The 12,368-nt window shown below is 28.5% G+C and overlaps 1 protein-coding gene across 1 annotated transcript; it reads right to left on the bottom strand.

Annotated features, from left to right (window-relative positions):
• Positions 1–5,840: 5,840 nt before the first annotated feature.
• On the bottom strand, positions 5,841–12,047 carry LOC107169900 (Coiled-coil domain containing protein 151). Its single transcript, XM_015519850.2, has 11 exons — positions 11,717–12,047; positions 10,981–11,102; positions 9,553–9,699; positions 9,391–9,483; positions 9,146–9,331; positions 8,962–9,077; positions 8,679–8,866; positions 8,109–8,286; positions 7,329–7,629; positions 7,035–7,238; positions 5,841–6,939 (listed from the first exon to the last, which is right to left on the bottom strand). Exons 1-10 carry the CDS (start codon positions 11,802–11,804, stop codon positions 7,062–7,064), a joined length of 1,596 nt encoding a protein of 531 aa, XP_015375336.2. The 5' UTR covers positions 11,805–12,047; the 3' UTR covers positions 5,841–6,939; positions 7,035–7,061.
• Positions 12,048–12,368: the final 321 nt, after the last annotated feature.

The following is a 12,368-nucleotide window of genomic DNA, read 5'->3' as shown; positions in this document are numbered from 1 at the left end:
AGTATTAATACGTAATGTCTATAGTTATTCTACTGCACAGTTATACAATGTGTCGCAGTTGACATCTGTGCTGAGCGAGGAGCTTTGATATGAGTATCGAAAATCGTATATTAAAAATTAATTCGAAATAATGTGCTACGGTGTGTATTATACGAGATATTGCGTATGTTGTGCTCCTCTTTATTGTACCCGTAATTCGGTGATCCCGGTGTAGGATACTACACCTGTTGTTGGTCTAAAGCTATAAAATGATTTTGTAAAAAAATTAATAGTGACCATTTCATTTGAAACTTCCGATACAAATGACGGTAGAATAAAGCTGCTGGTTGGACTTGAATGACTCAAACAAACTCGGTAGATTTAAAAAAGAACATAAAACAATCGAAATACCCCCCTCTCCTCGACATCAAAAGAGTATATAGGGAACTAACTAATCATCACTCGAGCAGGAATAGGCCACTCCCATTTAACCCACTCCTCCTTCCTCGTCGGTCTAAGACCCGACACCTGTATGTAATATTTGCGACGAATTTCTCACAGCTATATATTAGAGCATTCATCTAGTGATCAACTGCTCTGTATAAGCCGAAGTACGCAAAATCCTTTACAACCCTACATAACAATAATAATAGCTACTAGTGACTATATAGTAGTAATCAAATACGACAAGTACCTCAATGGATTCGAGCTTTGCGCTGCAATTGAATGTTTTAAACACCAGGCTTCTGCATTGATGGCCAATGTCAAGATGGCTGCACCGATTGATTTATTAAAATTTATTCATAAACAAAACTTACAAGATATTTATCCTAACACAGAAATAGCGTTAAGAATTATATTTCTCACGGTATTCCTGCAGTAACAACTGCTAGTTGTGAAAGAAGTTTTAGTAAATTTAAACTAATAAAAAATTACTCAAGATAAACTATTGTACAAGAGAGACCAACAAGCATGGCAATTTTATCCATATAGAACATGAATTTGCTAGACAAATTTCATATGACGAGATCATCGATGAATTCTCTAGCCTTAAAGCAAGAAAAGAACATTTTTAAAGTTCGAAATTTACATTGTAATAATAACTTATAATTAAATAATGTTGTATTACCTTTAATTATATACAAGGTGTAATTGATAGAACTGACATTTGGACTAACTTTTTTTCACATTATTATTTTTGTTCATTAATTGAACCTAGAACTACATGTATAATACATTTTTTTATGTTTTATTTTTTAGTACGGAAAATAAAAAAAATTAATTTAATAAAAAAAATGTTTGTTAATTCAAAATAGCCTATTTATGAATCTGATTATAAGAACAATTTTGATGGTAAAAAGATTTATCTAAATCAAGTAGTTGATTTTTTAGAATTTTTTTAAAACTCAATATTTTTTGGTTAAATTAATTTGGAACGCAATAACTTTTTAAAAAATATGATTTTTGAGAATTTTCTGACATGAGTATATTTCTCAAATTATTTATTCATCATATAATAATTAAAAAAATTGTCATACAATGAATTGGCATAATTTTTTTTTTTTTTTTGGTCTTTCTGCTGCACCCTGTATATGTATAAAAAATAAATGTTAAAAAATATCATTCCGTATTTTCGTCAATTTTTTAATCACTAAAAAGGCGCATTTTCCTAGGTTTGACAGGGGCGCTAACGAGTCTTTCTATACGCCATTGGCTACTACGTCACAACAAGCTCTCAATGAAGAGAACATCAGTGAAGCGATCTGTTCTGAATTGTTTCATTCAATAAATTATTGTAAATCATTCCAAATATAAATGTAATCATATTTTTATATAATAAGGATATAATGTATATAGCTTGGCGGAATTAATAATTATTTCTTGTTGTTGTAGTTGTAGTTGTTAAGTTAACGTATAGGCTGAAATCATTTGTCGAAGCTTTAATAATTATCAAGTTTATAACAATAATAATAATAATAATAATTGAAATGTTTGAAATTCCGTTGGTAGTTGCGATTGCACATTTTTATAATATATTAATATATTATCCTAAATTTTCAACGTTGGGCGCATGGTAATTACATAAGATGTTGCTATACTTTCCGAGTACATTATTATGATGATTGCGAAGCGTTAAGACTTGATTTATAGCTTTATATATATTTGTATAATATATAGTATAAAAATATAACATAGGGCTGGATTAAATTCGAACTCTCCTAAAAAATATCGTTATGGTCAATTATATCTAACCTATAAACAGACTGCCGTCCGAGTAAATTTCAATACAATAATATTTATATTATTTTAATATTATTCAATGTAATTTTAAATATGAATTAAGAAAATTATCTTAATACATATATAAATTAATTGCTATACCTATGTATTGTTTACAATTGAAGCATAAAAGGTAAAAACGTAAGTATTTGATTTGAACAAAGGTATAGATAACTTCCTAATAATGACCTATTTTATAGGTAAGTAGATAAATACCTATACTCACTAAATATTCGTCTTGAGAAAAATTCTTCTCACAACAAATTAATTATTAGTACACCGATGAATCTAATTTTTAAGTTTAACGATATAATATAATATTATTATTAATTAGGTACATATCAGTTTTTTGTATTTTGTAATTTGATTCTATAATTAATTATTAGATATAGGTTCCTTTAATTAAACTAATGCAAAATAATTTAAGGACTGCCTGCAGTATATTCGGTTCGGGTTTTCTTTCTGTTCCATTTACTAGTATAGTCATAAACTCATAACCATTGTTCATCTTAATTCAATTATTCACAGGTGAGGTTATAGGTAGCTTGTACCTAATCTGTGTTCAAGTTTTTTTTTAACTAGTCAAGTCAGTGTCGGCCTGGCCATGGCCGCTAGGTCGCGAACGCATTCGGGGCCCCCGGCCGTATTTGTGTCGAGGGGCCCCGATATTACTAAAAATATAATATTTCACTACTTATAAGCGTTTTTTATCATTTTTATTTAATAACTTGTTTGGGAGCCCTTCTGAAGAAATGCATCCGGGGCCCTTTAAGTACCAGACCGACACTGAGTCAAGTAGATCCACGGAGAACACGTTATTTAATATAGGTACCTACTTAGCTCCTTTTTTTATCTTATATTGTTTTATTGTAAAAAACTTTTACCGTTGTAAAAATGTCTCCTCGGGGACGTTTTGACCCAAATAATTTTCTTCAAATTCGGTCAAAAATTTATTTTCATACAGAACTTTCCCGAGTGCTTGGTCGATTGTAATTTTGTAACTATATCACACATGAGGGACTTTATCTATATCATACAATAAATCTCTATAAGAACTTTTTACGGATGAAAAAAGAACAAAAAATGCTCCTACGACGTGTAGATTAAATTGTATAATAATGAAAGTGGACGTTAGCTTTTCGATGGCCTGCAGTCCGGCCAGTGTGCTGATTTTTTCACGTTTTCAGCATCGATGAAAGTAACTTTTATAGTGAGTTTGTTTTGGAACTTTGGAAACAGCTATAGTGGCAGGCGAACAGGAAATATTCCCGAGGCAAGCCCCATGTAGAGGACCCACCCCATGTATATTCGCATGTAAATACCTACGCACAATTCTTAATACTCACTACTCACTTCCTAAAAATTTTTAAAAATCCCCTCTGCAAAAATCTAAAAATTGCCTCTGCAGAAAACACTATTCGCCACGTCACTGTTTGTAAGTTGTTGTATTATTTCCGATTTTTCTATATATCACATATTTTTTATCGTAATAATAATAATAATATACGTAACATATATTTTTACCTGTGTGTAGTCATCACGCGATGTATTATGTCTTTTTTTTTATTATGAATATCGAATATGTTATACGCGCGACGTCGTGTTGCACGGTTGAATGCGAATTAAAGTAATTTTCTGGTTTTAGCCAGTTAATGGTAATTTTTGATATTCCCAAAGACTAATTACTTCATGGCCGTGTCCTGGAGCCTAATTTTTACCGGTGTGAGCGTGTGTGGAGCGGTCGGAAAGATGTTAAATGGGAAAAAAATCATACCAATAGAACAAAAATAATTACTAAGATAATTTAGGGGTTTCGGAAAGTCGGAACTCCCCGCCATTGGAATGTCTACGGCCGTGAATCACCTAATCGCTCACACGTTCAAATATTCAATACTTATACGACTTTGTATCCATATAGGTTCGTATATTTAATGCACCGTTGCAGGTCGTTGGATATACGCATAGTTGAAAATCTTATAATATATTTTACGTTTACAGGCGTGCAAAATATTTCATGCATACTATAAGTTCCGACGTATATATATATATGTGCGCCTTAACGTCAAATCGGGTTAAGCTTAAGATCTATAAAATATTTTTAGATTATGGATTGTTACGTTTTTAAAAGTGCATAACACAATATTGCGGAGAGAAAAATCAAAATCATACGATTTTCGCCAAATCGAAAACGATGTTAACTTCAACTGCAATGTGAAATAAATGTTACCTATTGGTTATTACAATAAAACGCTATTTGTCCATCCGATTGGACTTAGGCCAGATATTATTAGGCCATAGAAATGCTGTGTATAATAGGCATAATTTATTCATTAGCATTTAAAAACATCCAAGGTTTTGTATCAAGAGAAACAGGATATATTTGTTCTATCATTAATATTCAAATCTCAAAACAAAAAAAAAATAAATAAATAAAAAAATTTATAGCTTTACTCTTTAGTTTATTTTTCTCACGGATAAAAAATAAATAGGTAAACTAAACATTGTGCATTATACTGATTACATAAATCGTTTATTATTTTTTCGACTGTTACTTAGATTTTTTGATAAAATTCTACTATTTTATAACTGTAACCTAATTATGTTCGATCATACTTCGAATGTAAAAGGAAATAATTTGACGTTTTATCTATGTTATGATCATATCAACCAATAGAGCTGTATTGTAAAGAGCCTGAGGTACACTAAAAGGGTCCCCGTAGAAATATGTGGCAGGGCGAGTGAGTAAAGTCAAATTTAAACACGTCATACAATAAATTCAAATTTTCATAACCATAAATATTATGATATTATATAGACAAAAAAAAAACATAAAAAAATATTAAGGCGATATAAATCAGTAGACACCTATAATTATACACCTGTTTTTTTTCCAAAACACTTGAAGCCGTTTAATTTTTCTGAATTTGATATTTGGCAAGCTTTTACTGTATAGTGTATGCTTACATTATCTTCACCAGTTTCCTCCAATTTACATGTATATTACTTTCCATTAAATAGGTATTATATAATAACATTATATATGTGTAATATGGTTATTTGAATTTGCATTAGAATTAAAATATTTCCACTGAATACAACGAAGGCATTAATTCAAATTTAATTGTCTACCGATGTTATAATTTTAAGTTGTAGGTATTCATAACTTATAACTATCCATCTGTTAAACATTTTAATAATCAACTGATTGTAGTAGATATAACAGCTATCAGTATCAACAGTGGCATTTCCGGTATTAATATTTATTTGATGAGTATCTTTACGGATAGTTACGGATCATTAAGCAAATCATTGTTTTGTATACATTTTAACGTATTCATTTAGACATTTAATTTGTATCCCAGTGGATTCACTTAAAACATATTATATTAGTAGATAATAATTCGTGTTCAATATTCATAATATTATCATGCTAAAATAGAAGAAGAAAATGTACGCCGAGTATACGAAAATTATTTATTAATAATCAAAAATCATATATGAAAAGATTATCTATGTTAATAATGTAAAACAATAAATGCAATTTACATTTATAATTTTATAAATTTTAATACATACTTCCATCACTTGTTAATAATACTAAAGCGCAGATTTAATGCCTTTAAAATAGTCTTCAAAAATAAATGTATGACTTTAAAATTTTATTTAGAATAAATACATGCATATTACGTATAGTAATCTATGATATACATATTATACCTATCCATTCGCTTTAAATATTATCTACAATCTTCGATGACACATATTATACCTATCCATTCGCTTTAAATATTATCTACAATCTTCGATGACACGCACATATTATTAACGTTAAAATGTAATGATTAAAGTGTCCAGTTAATTATTTCAACATTTTATCGCGATTATAGAACAATTTGAAAACTCGCAAAACAGTTTTCTTCTGATAATGCTTAAGAAAAATATTTGACCGATAATTGTATGATCATGATTGATGTGACGAATTTTGTATTTGGAAAACATTTTTTTAGAGTTAAAAAATAAAAATACATTCGCATTTAAATCCACGCCTTGGAGTTACTATACATGAATATTATACACTAATTGTCTTTTAAATTTAATTATCATTAAAAATGTTAGGCTTATGGCGTCGAGTGCCAGCTACATTGTATGTCGAATGTTTAATATTATCTTAAATATATTCAATGCAAATACATATTATTATTACTTAATACCATTATTTAGGAATGTTTTTAATTTTTTATTGACATCTAATTAAATATGTCTTAATATGATGTTTTATTTCTTTTTCTAGACATTTTTTCATAACCCTGTCAAATTCTAGAAAATCCATAGTGACACAATTTTTCTAACCCTTATTCCTCAACGGTGATAATCGTATAGATGACGTACAATGTATATTAAGAATGGACTTATATCGTATAATAATGCTATAATTTAATCAATGATTAAGGACGTATTATATTAATTATCGGATAATAAATCATTATATCCATATTGCTTTCTGTGCGTACATATAAAGGTGAATTTTATTTTGCAAGTTATTGCTATGAAATTATTACTTTTATAATGAATTGTATTGAATGATATTGACGAAAATGCTGTCAGTGACTTTTATTACTTTATTAGTACCCATTACACTTATTTCAATAATTTATTGATAATTTTCGTGATCAACAAATGCTGCAACACAGTTTATAATATGTAATTAGCTGTAAATACGCGTAAATGCTTAAAGTCAATAAATCCGTTAAATATATTATTGTTTCTATATATACCTATTCAAAAATCGAGCAGGTAGTTGGTCAAGTCTTTTGTGTTGCTCCTTTTGGTGTTTTAACCCCCTTTTTTTTACTCTTAGAGTCAACCATGATCTGTGCTTGTTTCTTGATTAGATATCTATTGGGAACAGGTTTTTCTTCTTCTTCCTTGTTCGCCGATTCCACCACATTGTCGTCCAACGACCACAGTACTGCTACGTCCTAATGCCAAACAGAATAATATTTTTTTAATATTATTACAGTACCTACCTTACTCTTGATTTTTATAGCTCTAATTCAAAATGTACGTACGTTGTTTTTAATCCCTCCGTTGACATTGCGTTGGTCTTTATCTGTAGTTACACAACTTCTTATTACATTTTCATATTTTGTTTGTAATAGGCATATTAACCAGTCGGCTTTATCAATACTTGGACATTTGTCTGGCACAGGTGAGCTGTCTGCTTCTTTTAATGTCAAGCACATGCCGTACAGTCTAAAAAGCGTCGAGTCAATTTGATTTGACAATTCGGACCTGTCTTTTTGTAGACGCTCGAGTCTATCCGTCTCTTCAATAATTTTAAACTTAAGATTTTCGGTTTCTTCATCATTTCTGTATAAACAATAATTCATATTCAATGGAAAAATTTAATTTTAAGTCAACTATGTTAAGGTATATTTTGAACTAAGGTGGTTCATAATAATATTATTATGACCCTAAACAACGCTTATATATCTATATAATGCTGCGTGTATCCAAAAACTATTGTGCGTAGTGCATTTATTCAGTCAACTTGTTAAAAAAAATGCATTAGAATATCATAATTTATTTCTAAACGCTATAGAAATCGAATAAAATTATGACCTAATTACTGAGTTAAAAAAAAAATCGTATATAGAAATGTCTCTAAGTACCTACAGTTACATTTTCAAAATAAATATTTAATTAGTATTTGTGTGATTGGAAACCAAAATAAATATAAGTAATTTTAATTTCGCAGCCCATTTTGTCATAATTTTACACTAAATAATTATAGGTATATGGTTTAAAAAGTGAATAAAAATAAAAATCAATATTTTTGATATTTTTACTGTTCTTTGTCTTGAGCATCGGAAAATCGACATTGTTCAAATTCTTCATTAAGCTGCTGGCATTTGATTTGGAGGTCTTTTTTTTGACTCTCAGTGTTAGTTTTCAAAGTAGTTAATCTATCTTTAGTTTCTTTTTGTGATACAAACTTTCTACGTACGTCTTCGCTATCAATCGAGCCTATAAGGCGTTAAGTAAAATCAATTGTTTGTAAAAATACATAATAGATAGCTTATACAACTATTATTGAACATAATTTTTATAGTTCGAACAAAATAAAGACTATTCTAATTTAAAATTTAATATTGATGTGTACTTCATCAGTATTACAAACATATTAGTACTTTAAGATGTTTGTCTTAATTTTTTTTAAACAAAAGTAAATATTAAAAACTTTTATTTTACGAATACTTTGATCATCTTTTTTTGGTTACCAATCCCAACTAGGAATACATTTTTCAATGAAACGATTTATCATTGCTTTCAAAATGAAAGACACACGCCCCGGTCGTCCACCCAACTCCGTTGTTCATACCACTTTTTTCTGACAGTCTTATTCACACAATCATTACCAGTGACTTGTTTCAGTTTGAAATATGGCATGTCAGTAATTTCTTGACTATCAGATGATCCATTATCTCCCAACCGCTGTTCTTCCGAAGAACTAGGAATTGAATCCTGGTGTGTGGCTCTCTGTCCCGGTGGAAATATTTTTCGTTCCAATTTTTCTAGCTCCGTTTTTCGTTCTTCTACTTGAGCTCTGTATTATATTATAGATATTATAGACATGTATGCATTAAATAATCCTCGGTTGAGCTTAATCATTACCTATAGATTTCAACATTTTCAACTCACCTGATTTGTTCAACTTGTTTCATGCGAAATTTCGCAATATTAGCTGCATTAGTTTCTTTTTTCTGCAGTACTAATTTGGTCTTGTCCCTTGATTTAATGGCTTCTTCGTAGATTTTCTTAACAAAATAAATTTTAAAATATGTACATAATATTATTGACTGCAAATAAAATGCATAATCATTACTTCTAGTCGCTGAATTTCGCGTTGTTGTGTCTTTATTGTTTTTTCTAATTTGTTCAACGTGGAATCGAATACTACAGAGTCTTCCAAAAGTCGATTTCTAATGGATCTATATTTGCGTGTCACGTGTGACGCTTCCATTCGGCTCATCTCGATTTGATGTGATCGATTTTCAAGCGCTGACAGCGTCTAAGCAGTAATTCAACACGACTAATTTAGATATGAAAATTAAGAATATTTTGCAATACCTTGGTTGTATTTGAATCCTGATCTACAGTAGACACAACCTTTGACCGCACGTCACTCCATCTCCCGAACAAGTCGTTCAACTTGATCCTTTTCTATAACACCACAGTCAAGAAACTCATAAAACAGATCTGGGTTACAACTGGTTATTATGCTCTGCCTACCTGTTTGATATCATGTCTAATTAGATCTGTTTTTTTCTTCATGTCTATCAATTTCATATCCAAAATATCTATTGCTTCGTGATATTTTTTTCTCTTCAAAACAATGATCTTTTCGTGTGGTTTTGCATCCGGTAACGCGTCTACACACTGTAAATATATATTTATTTATAAAAATTATTTAAAGCAATATTGAAACTATATTTAGTATTTTAGAATACCTACATGATTTTTTATTTTATACCAAAACTATACATAATATATTATCATAAATTATAAGAGATATGACTTATGAGTAGAGATATAGTTTTAATATCACTAAGATCATTATAACTTATATAGACTATAGTAGATGTGTATCATAATCAAGCACGCCCGAAGGATAAAATCCCACCCGGGCAAGATCAAAATTCTAAAACCAAATCAAAAAGATTATTTTAAATTTTAATATATTTTTAGTGTCTTCATTCTAAAATAGCATAACTTAAATAGAAAAAAAAATCAACATTATATGTCATCACATAAGTCCCTTATATGTGTAGGTTTACAATACATTATTAATATATTTTAAATACATGTTAATGCATAGATGTTACAAAATTTATATTAATTATCAAATTAAAGTCGTATGCATCTTGGTTGTAACAAAATGATTGTAAAACGTCTTCAATAATTTTTTGTTTTTTGCTTTTTAACAATGTCTTTAATATGCGTGGCATTAAATTAACAATAGTTTTAAAATATTCCCAGTAGGGAACTACTAGCGTCTAGCTATATAGCTAGACGCTTATATAGGTAAAATATAGGTAAACAAGTATGTTTGCATTTTTTTTCATATAGGTATTAAGGTACTTACTCTTTTTAAATTATTTTTACATATATATACATTTTGTATGATGATTACATTTACATACCTAACTTACATGTTAAGTTTTGAAATTCATACATTATTTGTGTTAAATAGTGTCAATTAATAAAGATATCGAAGATCAGCAAATAAAGTATTATCGATGAATTATAGCGTCGTCACTAAATTGTACTACGATGCCCACACTTTGACCTTTATAGGACTAATATTATTAGTCTAATATAGATTAGGTATACCTAGGTTTACTACGGTGAATATTATCTGACAATAAAATGTTTGTATTGATTTAATTGATATATATATAATTAAAACGCTTAAAATGTTTAAACCGTTATCACATTAGTTCTACTACGCACAATAAATAATAAAAGTGCGTTGTGAAATAACTAATAGGTTAGAGTCCGTTTTTTTCTGTATATGTATACTTAAACCTGGTCTTATTATAATATATATGAATATATATTTTTTAAATTTATATTTTATGCAAAGTCGCATTCCTATTTCAAGGCTTTTCAGGGAATTACAGCATTGCAGTTTTGAATTAGGATGAGTTTAATACTTACCGTGGATTCTTGTCTTTTGATTTGGTACATTTCTTTGATGTCACGTTTCAATATTTGAATCTTCTCGTTGTTTTTTTTCTTTTCTTCCTCGCATTCTTCGTACTGCGCTTTTTTTTGTCCCTCTAAAATGTAAATGATGCCATTTTAAATTTTAATATAAAACATCTCCTTATAGTACATTATTATTATTAGTTTTTTCATAATGAAAGTTAATTTATTTTATTGATATATTCGTGGTTTATCAGTAGTTAATAACATGCAGTTAACTGCCTATGTAGTTCATTTGATGATAAAATTGTATATCGAACATATATAGTGCGTTTTTCAATTTATTTTATATTTTGAAAACAAGATTGCACAGATAGTGGTTAACCACACATAACGATAACTGTAACTGTGGATTTGTTGTTCTATGTAATGGTTTTGGTTTTTATTTAAAAATTATTTATATTTATATTTCACAGTTTTATATATTTTTATACATACATTAGGTATATGTTGTAAGTTGTTCATGTTATTATAGATATTGTTAGATATTGGGTTAGTTTTTTTTATATTTAATTTATTTATTGCTGATAACAATTATTGTAATTATTCCAAATGTTTCCAAAAGAATACAAATAATTCATTAATTCATAAATTCATTAAGAAATAATGATATAAAAGTTGTTAGGCATCTAGATAACAATTATTATTAATAATAATTGTTATTAATTGAATGATATATTTTACTTACCAGAAAGTTGAATCTTCTTTTTAAGCTCATTTATATTTTTTGTTAATTCTTCGGTAGGAATCAATGATTTCTCACGTTTACTTGGCATAATTATTATTTATTTATTAAATTTTATTCATATTAACATAACCTATACTCAGTCTCAGTGGTTATCCTTAATTTGAATAAAAAAAAGACTGCTTGTTTGCGTTCATTTGATTTGGTTCACATGCAGTTTGATCAATAACAGAACCGTAAATAACTATTACCCTTTCTACTTTAGTTTAGTATCTATAAATTTTTTTTTTCTGCGCAAAAAAACTTTTTTTTTTTACTCCATTACACGAGTAATGTATCTCCCAAGAATAAAATAAAATATTAATAAAAGTAACACAGTTCTTATTATAAGTTGTTCAACTATTTAAGAATATTGACATACGAATAATTGCAACTTTTTTTTTGTAATAATGTAAAATGTTTCAGTTTCAAGTCCTAATTTGATATTTAAATCAAAAATAACAAATTTTACTCTAACTTTATTATTTAGTTGTTTTTTTTTTCAAAAAATATTAATCATAATATAGACTATAAAAACCCAGTTTCTCACTATTGTTTTTGGCTATAGACGGTCACTGTAATTTTCTATACTGAGTACAATTTTCAAAATATTTAG

This window comes from Diuraphis noxia, unplaced genomic scaffold (genome assembly GCF_037042655.1).
Source record: "Diuraphis noxia isolate RWA-SAM2 unplaced genomic scaffold, SU_Dnox_SAM2 contig0003, whole genome shotgun sequence".
NCBI lineage: Eukaryota > Metazoa > Arthropoda > Insecta > Hemiptera > Aphididae > Diuraphis > Diuraphis noxia.
The sequence above is the reverse complement of the archived record's forward strand: the minus strand, read 5'-3'. Positions and strand labels throughout refer to the sequence as shown.

Coding starts and splice junctions, on each gene's coding strand:
- LOC107169900 (XM_015519850.2), bottom strand. CDS start 11,804: ATGCCAAGTAAACGTGAGAAATCATTGATTCCTACCGAAGAATTAACA. Junction 9,078..9,145: donor GCGAAATTCAGCGACTAGAA/GTAATGATTATG, acceptor TATTTTGTTAAG/AAAATCTACGAAGAAGCCAT. Junction 8,287..8,678: donor CAAACTGAAACAAGTCACTG/GTAATGATTGTG, acceptor AACGCCTTATAG/GCTCGATTGATAGCGAAGAC.